We start from the raw sequence: 17,165 nt of genomic DNA, 5'->3' as shown, positions 1-17,165 counted from the left end.
ATCTGAGTAGCACGGTTCACTCAACATACAGCTGTTGGTCACAGCAAGTGTTAATGCTTCACCGCTCGCTCGCTCTCATGAGGAGCTAATACATCACTGCAAGTTTTGTATAAACATGCATTCCCGAACTGATACAGCGTGCAGCTGAAAAATCTGCCTTAATTCTTTGCCTTTAAAAAGAGAACAGTTTGCCACCACTACTCAGGCTGGGGCATTTTGAGTATCGGAATATGAGATCAATGACTTTTTGATAGATTTCTTTAAAAGAAAAAGAGGAAGATAATAACGGAGACAGAGTGCAGAAACAACCAACTCAACAATCAGGCTCTTCTAGCGTTTTGCTAAGAGTTTTCCTAAGATTCCTGAAGAAGTAAAAATGAATTGCAGCAAAGTTCCTTACCTTCATTCTCTACTTTGTCTGCATTTATCGGGCTGGTAGGCGAGCTCCCAGAGGCCTTCCTCCCACTCATACCAGAAATCATTGCCATGGATGACAGTCTTCCTATTGCTCGGACAGCATGGCCTGTTTTCTAAGACATAACACAAAAGGCTTCTGATCAATCCAATCCAAAAGGCATGTGATTTTCTGTGACAATGGTGCTTCGTACAAATTAGCTGGGATCTCTGCAAACCGCGCTGGAATTGTTGGACAAACTGCTTATATATAGCTCTGATGTTTTAGGAGAGACAGAGCAGGCTGGTCTGAATTACCAAATTTAGTTGCAGATATAAACTTCCCCTGATGAACTCATACCTAAATGAATGTCTCTGTTAGCTGAGGATAAGAAGCGCTGTGCAAGAGGGGAGCCAGCAAGTAAGCTATGCACTGTTTAACTGCAACTTAGCTCTGGTGGTGGATGGGTTTCTTGATAGCCTTATGGGCTGGACTGAGTTTCATCAGAATGAATAAGCAGCTAATATGAAACGAATGAGAAAGTACCATCTGCATGATGGAAGCAGACCTCTGACAGGCTCGAGAATCTACCGCCAGGGTACTAAAATACACTCAAATCACACTGGCTGTAGTACGGACACGTGTGTATTTGTACAACTTGCATGATCTCCTAAGAAACATGTAGGATAGAACCTAAGGGGAAATATAAGGTTGATTTAACATAAGTGAGTATTTTGTAGGCTACTAAAAAGGCTGGATCCAGGGTTTTATGTCTCAGCGACTCTATCAGAATGGCACAGATGGACCAAGTATAACTTTTCCATCATTAAGAAACAAGAAGATATGGAGAAAGAACATGTTAAATAAAATTATTGAACTAATGTGACAGCCCCACGAGAAGCTGGGTGCCTCTACAGGACAGGAACTACTGGCTTGGCAGTGTTCAGGTTTATTAATGATAACAAAAACCCCTCAGCAGAGCAGGGAGGAAGGAGTCAGACCCCCAGAAGAGGCAAATCTCTGCTTGGACTCATCTACCCATAGCAGTGGAACAGTCACGTTACATGCATGCCACAGCCTCCTCCTGCTCACCCCCGGACACCCACAGCGCTGTGCTGCATTCACGCACAGCCCATATGGGAGTTTCCCCTGCAGAAACTTCCTGGCACAACTTATTTCTTGGAATCACAAACATTAGAAATACAAAGACTTATTAGGATAAGAAGCCCACTGGTACATCCTCTTCATTACCTGCCATTTTCTTCTGGCCATATATTTCTTCATCCTATCTTTGGAAAGTTTTTTGGCTTCCATGTTTTTGGTGTCTTTTTGCAGCCATGGGTGCTGAAGACATTGAGTACAATTTAAGCGACTCCTGTTTTTATATAAAAAGACCAGTCAGTGTTGCCATTAATGACAGCTGCTTTAACATTATTTCCCTCTCTCTTTTCTCAAGGCTGATCTTTCTGTTTCCTATATTTAGCAGCACAGATCACATGGTTCTGCTTTCCCAGCCATTCTTACTTCCCAAACTCATTTTCTCAATTTCGGGATTATTATTATTTTTTGAGAAAGCCGTGCATTTTCAAGTGTGAATAAAGCGCTGTAAAACAGAGCACGAAAAGCCGTATGTTTTAGGCACGGAGCACACATAACAGAGCCACGATGATCCAGCTACCTCACGCCCGCAGAATCCTGTCCCAGATCTCTCCCTCAGTTGTAGAAGTTTCCCTGTTTCCACCACTTAATGCCCTCCCTTCTATACAGCACCAAGCACGTAACAAGCAGTGTCCAAATCTCTGGTTGCACCACACCTGTTCTCCACTTTGTAAGCACAGAATCATTAAGGTTGGAAAAGGCCTCTCAGGTCATCCAGTCCAACTATCAGCCCACCCCCACCATGCCCACTGACCGTGTCCCTCAGCGCTATATCTCCATGGTTCATGGACATCTCCAGGGACACTGACTCTGTGGCTTCCCTGGGCACACACACCTCATAATCCTCTGCTCCCTATCAATCCCATTGAAACTCATGGCAAGAAGAAGACTTTCTTGCTTTGTTCAGTCTGCTGTAAGCAGGGTTTCCCACTCCATTCCTTTTTTTCTTGCCCAACTGCTAGATTTATATTGTAGTACTTGGAGCCATCACATTCAAAAAGCCACCCAACTGCAGCCCATTCAGATCAAGGCAGAGCACTGATGCAGCGATCTGTATTTCCTGTGTCATGGTCACACTGCAGCAAAGGCACAGTGGGCACACAGAGCCTCAGGACACACCCGGACTGAGGGAAAGCAAAAGCAGAAAGTGCAGGCAATTAAAAGTAAGCGCTCCATTCAGCCCCTGCACTGTGAAATAAACGCCAGCTGCACGCAGGCAGAAGGGCACGCAGAGCTCCTTATAAAGTATTGCCAGAGGTGCCTGCGGCCATGCGGCAATTCGCAGCAGGGGAAACGAGACTGGCAAGTTTGGCTAAATGCAAACATAGAAAGTGTATTGAGTCCAACTGCTTTACTTCATGTCTTTCTTCAGTAGATTGCTGATAAAGTCCTTGGCATCATCAGAGATCTCATCAAAAGCCTCATCATCGAAGTCCCACGTGGCTGAGGTGACATTGGCCAGGGTCTCGTTGTCGTTGTCTCCCATGAAGGGAGAAAGCCCGCTGACCCTGGGGTACAACAGACAAACAGACACAAGGCAAACAGCGTCAGTTTGCAAAGGGAACTCAATTAGTGCGTGACATCCCTGTGTGCTGCAGATCTTTGTCAAAGTTTGCTTTGAAAAAAAGACTCAAAGCTAACTACAGTTAGGGATACAGGGATGGGGAACAGACTGGAGTTTTGACTGCAAAGCTGAAAGGAATGATTTTGCTTTATTTTTCAAGACTTCCGAGGAGTGAACTAGAATTAGGTGAAAACAGAGATTGAAATGACTTGTGTTGTTCTGCATAAATAATAGTGCCACAGTCAGTTGGACAGCTTCTGTGTGTGTGTGTGTGAGCATTCATAGTGCCTTTCCTACCTTTATCATCAAACCAAGTGTTTTGTCCATTTTATTCCATTCACTTCTGCAGAGGGAACCCGGGCAGAAAGGTGCAGCATGAAATAATGACGTTCCCAGGACTACTTTGTACACAAAATCACACACCTCTCTCTCCCCGAGTTATACTGCCAAATAAAACAGTCCTACTTCACAGCAGGCAGTAAAGCTATGCAGATGTATCCAGTAGTAGTTTGGTCTTGCTGTTCTCAATCAGTCATGATGATGCTTGAAATGGAAATAATACTCTTTTATAGAATAAGTTGAGTTTTCAAGGCTTTTAACTCAGCATAACCGATAAATGGCAAGTGAAAGGCAATTACAGAACGTCATGGTTTCATTTCTGCAATGCATGTTCCCGCAGCTGAGCTGTGTCGTTCATTATACTGTACCTTTGAGCATCCAGATTCTTCTGATATCTTTCTAGATCAGCCTTTCAGTAAACATGTTCAGACGAAAGGTTGGTTTATTCCTTGAAACTGCATGATAGACAGTTTTCCAGGTCTCCATCCTGGCACGCAATCTATCTGATCACCTATTCTCGGTGACATTTGATGGACTTTATTTCCTTTCTCTGTACAATCACGTTAACCATTCTCCTAACCAATCAGATACATTGCAACAGTAGTACTTTAAGTGGAGCTCATTAGGGTTCTGGAAATATTATGTGGAAAAATATGGTGATGCTTCTGAATGTTACAGAGCAGATTAGGAAGAAAAGAGTTTGGGAACAAATAAAGTGAGCTGCTAGATTAATAGCATTAGTATAATTCCCTGCTAAGCTGTTTTGCTACTCTTTTGTTACTAATTACATTCAAAATCTCATTCAGATTTTTTCTTTTCCTATGGATTTTGCTGCCCTAAGCCAAGCACAAAGACACATTCTTTGAAGTTGCAGGCAGGGCAGATATGAAATCTTTTACCATTTCTGGAAGTTGCGTGCAGCACAGCAGAGTGCAGAATCTTGCACGTATACCTCAGAAATTTGCTAGTAATAATACATGAGCATGAAGATAAAAGGTTGCTTTCTTCTCAGGCAGAAGGTTAATCAGATCAGAAGGCATCTGCTGTCTTATTTTTCAGTATCTAGGGTGCATTCAAATGCAACAGCAAAGCCTGTCTTTATAACTGTATAAGGTGGCATAAATTTATGCACATATCATAGGCGCGAGTCGCAGAAAGCGGAAAGATTAATATACACAGCCAAAAATACTCCCATAAAACAACCTACTTTACTGTAACTGTTCTCTGACTTTGACACAGTTTACTGGAAGAGACACGTGTTATACCTGACAGCACTGCAGAGCTGGCGCAGCCACCACAGAATGAAGGACCCTGCTCTGCCCTCACGCACATCAGCAGCCATGTGTTGATTTTGTGTGTTGTTGATGCAAAAACTCCATCCTAGAATCCATAAAGCCCTCCTGCAGAGCCTTATAGCTACTACCACTACAACATTTAAGCATTTTCCTATTAACAACAATAAATATTCTCTGCCTGTAATGTTTTAGGAGGTGAAAAGATCTAATCTCTATCACCATTCTAGGTTTCGGCTTACAAATCTAAGTTGTCTCTTTTGTGGTAAGCACAATAATCTCTCAACCAATTCAGTGCCTTACCAAAAGGCTCACATTTCATACTAATAAAAGGCCTGTGAAATATTTATTTAATTCACTGTCAATTTAGGAGATGCTCGTCATACTGCTAAACTTCCAGAGGAAGCATTTGGGTAGTCAGAACAAAACCAATCCCATTTCCCTTCAACACTTTGTCGAAGGATAGCAAATGTGACCTTTGCATAGTATTACCACAAATAGTATTATGCAGCTCTTGTGCTGCAATAATAGTTTGGCCTATATCCAGAGATTAAAGCTGCTCTATTGAGAGATCACTCCCATACTACAGGGACTGCTACAGACAGCGCCCATTGCTCCACACTGATATTGCAGATGCAGGGTTTGGAGAGACATCTGGCTTTCTGGGCAAAGGGACTGCATGTCACACACAGCTTTTGACAGATGAGGCATAAACAGGAGGAGATTAGAGTGGTAAAAAATAGTTGGGTTGCTTTGGTTGGCTTTATTTTATTATTATTTATTTTTTTGGAAGAAGAACTGCATGACAGGATTATCTGCCATAATCTTATTTGCTTTCACAGGATCAAACCACTCCACGCATTTGTTTAATTACCCGACTGCTACCCATTAATCTGCCATTTCCAAACACCACTGTAACAGTGCCCCTCCAAAGGCCTCAGTGAATATATTTTTGCACTTCTGAATGTGCTGTTGCAAATTTATAAGGTGAAAATAACCTCGTCTGTCCACCACAGTTTTACGTTGTGGATCAGTTGCTTTGTCATGAAGATACTTGTAAGGAGAACTGGATCCTCGCTCAGAAAGAAAAGACAAAACAACAACAACAATAAAACCTACAAAAACCAAAAGCCAGCCCTGAAATTTATGCAGGTTATACTCAGAAATTCTTTACTTTATCACAGATCTCACTGACCTGAGTCTTGGTTGTTCGTTTCTTAACAGCCATTTAAAGTAATAATGGCCAAGCAACTCTTTTGACAGATTATGGAAACAATTTCCTTTTGGAATGCTGAAGCTAAGTGATAAAGAGGAGCTACCTCTCCAGAAAATTAATACTGAGCTTACATTGTGAAGCTACTATTAGACAAGAAGCAAGATGTTTACTGAAAACATTTTTCCAGCTACTTAACCAGGCATCTTCCTGGCATGTTGGAACCATTTGTTTAGAAAGTCTTTCACGGTTTCCACTTCTAAATAAAGAAGAAAGATATTTTATTCTCAAGACAATCCTTAACTGTTGGTCTGTTCTAATGAAGCTCTGACTGCACATTTAGAAATGTCAAGATCAAAACGGTCCAACGTGGTCACCGGTCTTAGTGCCTATGTAACAAAGACCACAGCTTTTCACTTGGAAGTCTTTGCTCCAGAACCTTCACCAGCCCAGGAAAGGTGAGCTTCCTGCATGTCTCATGAAATGGGACTCTGAGCATTACTCTGCAAGAAGAGTTTCCAACGGCAACTGATCTGTGCTGACACCGAGCTCCTGCCTACAGTTTCTGCACTGCAGTAATAGTGAGAAAAGTAACAATTGAAGTAGTTGAATGCTTCTACAAATAAAGCTTACAATAGTTTCATTTGTTGGAGATGCGCATCCGCTGTACTAAACAACCTCTTCCTTAGTGGAGGACCGACTCACTCCCACACTGGTGACTGCAGGGAAGAAATGGACCGCTGATGCCCACGTAAAGGAGCACGGCTCATTGCTGAAGCCACGCCAGTACTCTGCTCTCATCCTTGTTTTACATGCTCAGTGGATTAATGCGGAATCACACTGCCAGTGCTGCTGACCGAATAATTCATTTTCTTTTGAGCATTAGTCTTGACATTAAAGGCCTCTTAGCTTGCTTTGTTGAAAATAATGTTCTCTTATCTTTATATTAACATGGCTTAAATTTTTAATATAGCATAGAGCCAAGTGCAAGACAGCATTCAAGGCATTGAAGTCCTGAGTACGCACACTCAAAAGATGAAGGATGCTAAAAGGTCTTTCAGCTGACATAACTGCTGAACAAGGGAGGAAAAGGAGCAGCAATGAATAAGACAGTAAATGAAAACGAAAGGGAACGTCTGAAGAGTCAGGGTGTGTATTATTAGGCAGACAATGAACTTGTATTAGATTCTAAGGTGACAAGGAAAAGAGCTATGTTCTGTCAATGTAAATACAGAGCTGGGACCTTTGGCTGGAATCTGGATAGAAAAAAATATAATTGAGGAAGTGTTTCAGATCAGTAAATATTAGAAGCACTGGCTATCCAAAAGGCACTGGTTATCCAAATGGATCACTGGAAAGAACTGGAAATAGAAAAATGACAAACAAGTATTTCTGCCTGGACTAAATTGGACAGAAAGAGCTGGAAAGAATTCAGGAGGTTTTAACCTTCATTAGATAAAGGTTACAGCAAACGCAAAGAGAAACACTGAAATAGACATAAATGGAGATGATATACACGAGCTATAATATTTGTGGCCTGTTACTTCAAAGGCAATAGATCAACTTAAGTATGTGGGACAGTACTGTGATGCAGAACAGGACAGAGAGCAAGATAAAAGTGGAAGATAAAAAGCATAAGGTGGAGCATACAAACAGGGAAATTTAAGGAAGAATGGAGAGTGATGAAGAGATGGGACTGAATCAGTTATCCAAAAAGATTAGAAGGATTTAGTGTGCAGCTTAGAAATGTGGAAAGGATAGTATGGAATTAAGCATATCATGCTGCAAGGGAGATATGCAGGAGAGTGCAATACCTGTACTTCTGCCTGCAGGGCAGGAGAGAGGTTTACCTGAAGGGTTTTGAAGGAGTGACTTCACCCTGTTTCTTACTTGAGGAAACATCCTACCTAATAGTTCTCCTGTAGGGAAGACCCTTCACCCACAGAGATCTCTTAAGTAGCTTCTGCTGTGCCTGGGCTGTATTTATTGCAGTGCAGGGCATAATGGGAACATATTTCTCTCTAAGCAGGCTACAGGCCTCTCAGCTGTCTTGAATCTTCCCAAGAAAGAGATGCTGTCAAGTCATGCAGTGCTCCCTGCAGCTTCACTTAAAGCACACGATGGGCACAGCAGCTCCGGGCCATCAGCTGTCTGGAGCAGCCCTGTGCTTACATCCACTGCCACTGCAGTGCTTCTTTCATGGTCTGACTCACCACATCAGCGAGAGAGAGAGGATGCAAATGCTGAGGTACAAACACAGTGATGGTACGGGTGGCAGACACCAAGTGAGCGAGTCTTACACTTCATACATGAGATTTGGCAGTTCTGAGCTTACAATCAAAACAGGAAAGCAGAGTTACAGTTAATGAGAGATCCAATTCTCAATGACTTTTATTTGCATTCTGTAATGATGATGTGATGGTCCCTTTTGGATAATGGCTCAGAGTTGAAAGACTGCAAAAATAGCTGGGCTTTAAGGAAGTGAAGACAGACTGGGAGCCTGTCCCTCCGGGTGGGGAGGGAAAGTCCAAGTGATGACTCACAGCTCCTCACAGCTCTCCCCAACCACTATTACTTTGTTCTCAGGGCAAGAAAGAGTAATGCTGATTAGTACTGCTAATTGTTATTGTGGCAATAGTTATGCATGAAAAAGGAGATTTTCATTACATTTGGGTAATGTAAGTTTACCCTCATGACGATTTAAATAAGCTTAAAGACATCTTTACAAACAAGTTATTTCATGAAGCATTTCACAAGGCGTATCAGAGCAGGCGCAACACCTCCCCAGTCCCACCAGCATTCAGATTTCTTTACTTCTGGTGGCACAGAGGAACTGGGAAGAAGCAGTTCTACCCCTGCCAGCAGACTGATCTTTGGTAAGACATTTCACAATTCTATTTCACCTGTTCCCTACGATGATGACATGACCGGTGTGTACTGTATGGGAGCAGAAGCCCTGGCTTGGTTTCCCTTGGGAACGCACACAACTGCCATTGCCAACTTTTGCCACGCATGCCTGACATTTCTCAAAAGAAACATTTCAAGCACACAAAAATTCATCGCATATTTTGGTGAGAAACCTCAAATGCGTGTGTCTTATTTGAACAGTTTGTTTCTGAATGTGTAAAAGGCCTCTAGAGGGCAATGCAGCATCGATTTCACTGGTGATTTTTTCATTGCTGCACAAGCAGTTTGGGATCTCCACAGCACTCTTCCAGTGCTCCGGAACACAGGAGACCTCCAAAGTTAGAGAAATAAATGGATTTGTCTTCTGAGTACAGCTTGTGTGGTCTAAATTATTTGAACTACAGAATGATCCAAACAAGCTTTCAAGATCCAGAAAAAAAACAACATGCTGGTACTAAATGGAAAATGAAGGTCCTGTAAATAAACTGGCAGAGCGAAGTGACCTTGAAGAGTATAGCATACTTCACATATGAAACAGAAGATAACAGAAATATTCAGTCTTGGCTGGGAGTAAGAGAGTTGATGAGGTAGTTTTTGCACAGGGCAAGGAAGAAAATGATGTTGCTTAGACTGGAAATGAGCAGGGTTTGAGAACAATAATAGGCTGACAAGGCACAGAGAACTGTAGTAATACTGAACAAAGATGAAGGGAAAACCTCCACATCACCTGGTCTCACAGATGAGGCCAGGCAGGGAGAAGAGGGTTCTTCAAGAAAAGAAAGCAAGATACTGACAGAAGCCTCGTAAGAGAATGAGTGAAAAGAACATCTCCTACTTACTTTCAATTGAAACTGCAGTGAGGGAAAAACAACCACGCTCCAAACTGAGTTTCATCTCATTCATTTATGTAGCATCGCATTTGCAAAGTCACAGTAGGAAGAAGACTGATTGCTGTTCTAGGCATGAGACCTGGGAGGTGTTATTTCCACAGATGTTTCTCTAAACCCACTGAAGTGCATAATCACATGTTGTCAACATAAAGACTGCACCGAGTACCAACATGTGTAACGAGCGGCAGCCAACTGTTCTTTAAAACATATCCATGATGTTGATCCATGCTGCTTTTAAAATGTATTTATTCAGTGGTTTGCACTTAATAAATTAAAATGCACTGTGAACAGATACAGTAACGCTGGGATATTTTAGTCTGTCCCATGGGAGATGTAATCTGAATAGCAAGACCTCAGAAATACACAAAAATTTTCTCAGTTGGGAATAAAAGAATGAGAAGATCATTTACAAGTGCAGGCCCCAACATTTCACTTAAACAGCTGGGAAGGAAAAAGAGTTTGAAATTAATAATAAAATATGATCACATTGGCTTTCAAATGAGAAATGTGGTTGGTTTGTGATGTAAGATGTATAACACTAAATGGCTACGTTTCTAGAACTGCTAATTCTGCAGTTCACTGCTTCAGAGATCAGAGATATTTTATTAACCATGCAGGAGCTTTTAAATATAATATAAAAGGTCTGAAACGTGGAGAACACCCAGAAGCTGATGCAAATTTCATATGTTCAGATTTAGATCAAGAATAGCAAAGATACTCACAGGATGTAGCAGATAACTCCTATACTCCACATATCTGTTTCATATCCAATAGGTTCATAGTTTATAACTTCTGGAGCCACAAACTCAGGTGTCCCAAAGAGAACTTTGAGAGAACCTGCACTTTCTGTGAAGGATGAAAGAGGAAACCATTAACTGCTGCATTTGTATTTTTTAAACTATTATTGTCCAACAACAGAAAAAAACCCACAGTTTTTGCACATATGTTTGTGGTATTGTTTACAATTCTAATCAGAAAAACTAAATCATGAGTGAGCTGCTATTTCTTAGCTGGAACATTAATAATAACAACGGGAACTATATATTAAGCAACCCCTAACACACAACACTGTGCAAGAGACATAATAAGAAGCTTCTACTGTGAAGAGTTCATACAGTTTCACAAGAGGATTTCAGGATTCCAGGGTCAGAAAAGGGTTTTAGCAAATTATCTAAGATTTTTTAAAGCTTAGGGATCTGCATTTTATGGCAGAAATACAGTCATGATAACATTATAATAAGAAATAATTATTTTATTACAACATATTTTTATAGTTCAGACAGGAAGTAGAATCAATGGGTTGCACATCTTTTAGCTGAAGCAGCAGATTTTCATTGATGCTCATTTCAAATAGAATGGGAAGAAGAAGGAAAGAATAAGCAAGTGTGGGCAGGAAGGAAGTTGAAAAGAATAGATTAGGGGTTGGGAAAAAATACTTTCAAGGAAAAAAATGTTTTCTAGAAGTAGAAAAATGTCAGGAGATAAATTGTTTCTGACTTCAGACAATCTTGGATTTGGGTTGAGAAACTCAAGTCCAGTCTGTGGGTGTACTGGAACCATCAGCCTTAAGTGAGATCCATTATGTTGCGTTTATCTTTTGTGCAAGAGTAGCATCTAGATGAGGCACTGTGCAATGAGAGGAACCATTCCTCTCCAACAGAGATTACATCTACACAAAGCAGAAATGTATGGGAAGAGAGACAGATGTAGCAGATTCCAGTCCTGCATCTGTTAAGGTATCCACACATACAAAGATTTGCAGCTTGGTCACCAAGAGAAAAGCTTGAAAAACAACCCCACCAAATAAATCACAGTTCAAAGTTTTGAGAAGACTACCCTGGAAGCTACTTGTCCACAGTTCTGAATCATGAGAGAAATTTTTACTGACCAGAATTCTCATTACCACATTTTCCAACATAATCATACAACCAAGCTGCTACTTTTTCGAGTTATGTAAATTCCCGGCACAAAAAATGAAACTTGAAGGATATTTAGGGTTAATGACTGCCCTACAGATGAAGCAGCATGCTTGCAACAAATTTAAGCACAACTACAGTGAATTATTCACAGCTGTACCAGTCTTCCATTGTAAATGCTGTGAAATCAACTGTGCAGGCTTCATTTTCACACTCTACCTCTGCTTTTAGACGCCTCTATCTACAGATGCAGTCATTTCTGAGATGGAAACAGCAAGAAGGAACCATGGGGGTGGTCCCAGAAAACTACCTTGTTCCCTGCACGCAAGTTCACCAACACAGATTCTTCCTGCTAGCTGTTCGACTGGCCTTCAAAATAGCTTTTTTACACCAAAGAGGCAGGTTGTTTTGTATTCAACCTGATTTAGCTAAGAACAAGGCTGTCTTCTCTATATTGTCAATGAGAGAGTAGCCTTCCTCTTCCAAGCCCAAACAGGAAGCCTAAGATACTGTTTTCATCACTGCTTTGTTTCTAAAGTCAGCACCCACGTGTATTTACAATGGTACTTAGGAAAAAGTACCAAAATTTGTCACAAAGTGCCTTTTTTTCTAAAAGCTTCACAACAATCGTCTGAATCTCGGGCTCAGATGTTTCACATCCAAGTTTGGAAGCTTTCTGTGCACTCTGTAAACTACCACGAGGCAGTGTGTATGCAGAAGGCCGGTGTACTAAATGTGCTGCCCGCAGATCAGATAAATGATTTTGAAAACAAGGTATTTGAGTGCAAGCATCCAGTGTGAAAGAACTGATACAGCATTAGTTTGTGTGTAAAAGTAAAAAAGAAAAAAAGACCTTTTCAAGGCAATAACACATCAACTCTTTACCCAGATGTTTACGAGCCTGGTACGCAAGTGGGATCTGTGTTTGGATAGCATTTAGTTCAGACAGAAAGTTGACAGGCTCCCTGGGAGCTGTTGCAGACACAGAATATCATCAACTGATGAATAAAAAAGTCTTTACTCCAAACCCATTCTCTTCTCCTCAAGAAGTTTATCTTGAACAATTTTCTACATGTGTTCCTCGGCACACCAAAAAAGGTCAGGAAAATATCCCACTGCAGTATGGTATTTCCTGACAGCAGAAGAGAACTAATTAGCTGCAGAAAATGACAGCAGAAGGAGCTGATCTTAATTTCTTTAAAACCAAAAGAAACATGGAATATTTGAGTCCATTCATTTGCATTAGTTACAAAGAATTATATATAAATATCAGAAGCTGAAATGCAAAATTGGTCACTGTTCCCTTTGGCAGTTCCTTGGCTGAGTGCTGCCTGCTGCCTCAAGGCTGTGGCTGGAGTACGAGGGCTCCTAATGCCACGTCTGTCAGACCAAAGTGAATTGGACAGTCGATTCCAAAATCATAAAGCCTGATGATAGGATCTGCCTCTTGCTAAGTGTGGGTTTAACTGTGGTTTCACATTATTAAAGTAGCTGAAGAAGTTTCTATAAAAACGCCTTCTGTGGTTACATGCATATCTCTTGCTGATGAAACCTGCTCACTTCAGCAGTGCTGTAAGCATAGTTCTCCAGGCTGACAGCTGGAATATCTGCAGATGAAGTCATTCACATATCTGATAACAAAACCCTTACCAACAGATAAGACCCAGCTTGTGCTCCCAGAAAATCATGGGCTCCATGCTGATAAAGGAACAGAAGTGGCACTGCTCTATTTTGATGAATGGAATAAACACCCATGTCTCTGAATTCACAGTGTCCATGTGACTAAGATTTACGTAATGCCCTTTTGGAATTCCTTCACCTGAAAATCTGATGAGTAGTTTTGTCTCCTGTATTCACCGAATACACCGATTTTGGTTTGTTTTAGTAAAAATATGTTCTCGGGCATGTAGTCATCTATCATTTAGCCACCATAAGAACTGGGATGAGCAGCAGGTAGGCAGAAAGCAAAAAACAGAAGGCTGTAATTTCAAACTCTACTGTTACAATAATAAATGTTCTGTTTTATAATAAGCACTAAAGATAATTTTGACTAAACAGGGAAAGAGGGAAAGCTACTACTAAGATTCTATCTGCGGGCCTCCTCATCTAGAGAGCAGCAATCCATATGAATTGCCTGAATCAACTGAGTGACAAATCTCAGAGTGAAGGGTTGATAGAATCACAGAGGCTCTAAGATCATCAGGTATTTTAGCTTTCTAGAGCTGAGGTGACACTGATGGAGGAACTCTCCAAAGCCTTACGCTTTCAAATTGCAGATCATGTTGGAATTACTCCAAACAAATGACAAGAAGTTGCTACAAACAACTTTGGAAGAGAAGAGGATTGTCGAATGAGCCTTTCTTTTTTTTATTTCCTTTTCAATTCTGTTAGGCTGTTTTTAAGTACTGCCATTTTATTAATCATTTTGAGCCCAACCTAAACACAGCTATTTGTGGAATTCCTCACATATTTAGCATGAACAACACTGTGCTGCTGGTCAGGATGGGGAGTTTTAGCACTAATGGTGAAGTGTAAATGGAATGCAAATCTCCATATTCTAAAGTCTTTGAGAGCATCACCTTAAACTCTGCTGTTAAAAAAGTCTCAAGGATTTGTAACATTCATGGGATTTGGGTTTCATTCTATTACTTATAGTTAGAAAGTTACTGTTTTACAGCTAATAGAGTAAATGTAAATATTTGTTCATGTTAGTGCTACTAGCACAGTACCTCCTATGCTCCATGTAACCTACAGTTATACTCCTGGATGCAGAAGCAAATAGCTGCTTTGTAAACACTCCGCTACCAACTCCTTTTGAAGGTAAGATGCTCCAGTCTCTCTCTTATTTTCCCCTCTTATATTTCTTCCTAAAACCATACTTACTTATATGAAAAATGTTTACTCTTCTAAGCAGAGGAATATAATATTGAATATAAATTACTACTTTTCCTGCCCTTTTCCCCATACCATACCGAAGCAGACAGAAAAGTTATTACCTAATCTTCTTGCAAGTCCGAAGTCAATGAGTTTGATACTTGTACCAGTCTTGTTGACACACATAATATTTTCTGGCTTCAAATCCAAATGGACAATACCCTGCTTATGGATGTACTCAACTCCTTCTGAAATCTGCCTCATATATTTAATGCATTCTCTCTCTGTCAGTTCAAAGTCTTCATCAATGATTCGTTCAAAGAGTTCTCCTCCAGAAACCCTAGGAAAGAGAAAAATAGAGGACTTCTGTAGCCTTTTCATTTTGGGTGTAACCAAATTATTTTCTTCACACAAATGCCAATAATTCAAGCTTACAGTAGTTCATTCAGGATGCAGTCCACATTGTTTTCATAGCATTATCTACCGACACAAGTGTCACATAAGAAGACTCACCTCTTGTGTATAGTAAAAGTCAATAGATTTTGCTATTCTGAAGACTTCTTTGCCAGGTCAGGACTGCGAAACAGCCACGCCACATTGTTATCCCAGCCAGCAAGGAGATAGCTGGGTTTACATCTTGCCTCTAGCATGCAGCCTCTTGAACCAAGCTCTAACGTGTGTGCAAAGTGGTTGCCACCCAACTGACATAACTATGACATAATTACTGCTTGTAATACCATCCCAGACTCTAAACTCAAGCTTCTCACTGCTCCCATCCCTCCTGTGTTCCATTTCTACACAAGTACAGATAATATCTTTTAGAAACAAAGTAAACTACAGTAAAGTATAGGAGGAAAAAAAGTATGGATCAAGAGTGTGATCTCCAAGTATAGGATGGGTTGCAGAAAAGGAAAACAGAACTTCTAGGGATTAGCAAAAAGACATTTGGGAAGAAGAGAGACTGAGGGTGCCAAAGAATGTCTGAAGAAGGAAGAATTCAAATGATATCACTAATTGGAATGCAAAGCTTGAAGGGTAAATCATGGACCCTACTGAGGACCCTACTTAGCTATGAGAGGGCAAGGATATATCCCACAACTCTTTCAGCGCAGTTATTCCCAGCTGAGCCATCGTAACACTCCTTGTACATCAATCCCATTTTTACACTCATTTAAGATGTTAAAGACATGGTCTTCACAGGCTAGAAACTCAGAAGTGTTAGTGGAACTGATGTGGCACATTGCACCCAGATTTAGTGAAACAAAATGCAAGGGCTATTTTCTTTCTTCTCTTTTCATTCTGAGTAATCACTCAACTGCTTCATCTGCTCATGTCCTAAGATGGGAAATACTTTTTTTTTGCTGTGAAGATAAATGACCCACACGGAAGGGAGCAAGTGCTGCAGAGCAGCTTTGCTATCTGCTCTAGATGAAACATTCCATGGTCTTTATATGGCTTAATATTTTGCAGCATTCATGCTTATTGCCAAATGTAATTCCATGTTTCAGTTACAGAAGGAAAACACGCAAGTCAAAATTGGCTTTGCAGTGTTTGCAGATTGTCAGATACATACTTATGTCCTAAAATGAAATTGAAACATCTGGAGTTCTGGACACATGTGTTACTTGGGCTCTGATATTTTAGAAGATACATAATCAGAAATGCTGCTGCAGATTCCTACTAATATGGAAATGAAAAGAACAGCATATGCTTCACAAACACAGGGTTACATTGGATGACAGCACATTTGTAACATGAGTTGTTTATGAAAACATCTGCTTGCAAACTATTGATAACTGGAGCACCCCACAATTCCAAACAGTAACTACCCTGACACTAAAAAAAGCAAAGATTCCTTTTTGACTCTTAAGATGAACAACAACCACTTCTTTTTCACAGAAAGCTGTCACATTTTTCAGATCCCTAAAGTGAAAATATTCCATAAGTTGTGCCGTTGCCTCAAGTGTCTCTTTATGGTATTATTTGGAAATGAGTTACAGTTAATGCATCTGCACATTGCTTTTGCTTTAGAACCTCCAGACACTGTGGTAACATTACATTAAACTTCAACTGCATGAACAGAATATATGTTCTTCCATTTATGTCCTGAGAGAAATCCAGTTTAATTTTTCATCAGTTAGGAAGCTGAACTGAACCAAAGCAGACGAGGTCCTGCACTCACACAGCAGAAGCAGCTTCCTTCACAGAGCTGCATCAGAATCTAAGTGTCTGATCGGGTCGGTGTGAGGAAAATACTCTTCTCTACAGAGGCACAGAATGCACATTTAGAAGTGTTTGATTTTATAAGTAAGATATTGTCATGGAGGAACACTGAGAAGAATCTATGTTGGAACTGCCTGGGCAAATACTACATGTTAATACATCTCTCTGTGAAGCGACAACCTTGTGCCAACTTTAATCACACCAACTAAATGGAAACACGCAAAGGTTATGTCTCCAATTTTGCTTTAATAATTTTAATTTTCAACACGATAATCTTATTATTATCTATGTCAAAATTAACTATCTGAAGTATGCAAGAAAGGCACTTGAAGGGACTCAGCTCCCAGTGCTGAATGCTATTCACCACGTGCTACTGGCTTCTCATGTTCATTTTC

At 40.6% G+C, this 17,165-nt stretch overlaps 1 protein-coding gene across 3 annotated transcripts in view; it reads right to left on the bottom strand.

Annotated features, from left to right (window-relative positions):
- The window catches only part of MYLK (myosin light chain kinase), a 179,737-nt gene that overhangs the window by 3,829 nt on the left and 158,743 nt on the right, over window positions 1-17,165 (bottom strand). For 2 of the 3 annotated variants that reach the window (XM_072341613.1, XM_072341612.1), the window contains exons 26-30: window positions 14,670-14,887; window positions 10,480-10,603; window positions 2,908-3,060; window positions 1,646-1,769; window positions 401-530 (exon numbers count right to left, since the gene is read on the bottom strand). In XM_072341613.1, coding sequence (XP_072197714.1) covers window positions 401-530; window positions 1,646-1,769; window positions 2,908-3,060; window positions 10,480-10,603; window positions 14,670-14,887 — 749 coding nt within the window. Of the gene's footprint in view, window positions 1-400; window positions 531-754; window positions 873-1,645; window positions 1,770-2,907; window positions 3,061-10,479; window positions 10,604-14,669; window positions 14,888-17,165 lie in introns of those variants that run through there. The other variant, XM_072341614.1, reaches the window with a different exon arrangement.

Source organism: Excalfactoria chinensis, chromosome 7 (assembly GCF_039878825.1).
Source record: "Excalfactoria chinensis isolate bCotChi1 chromosome 7, bCotChi1.hap2, whole genome shotgun sequence".
NCBI classification, from domain to species: domain Eukaryota; kingdom Metazoa; phylum Chordata; class Aves; order Galliformes; family Phasianidae; genus Excalfactoria; species Excalfactoria chinensis.
Note: the sequence above shows the minus strand (reverse complement) of the source record. Positions and strands in the feature narration are given on the sequence as shown.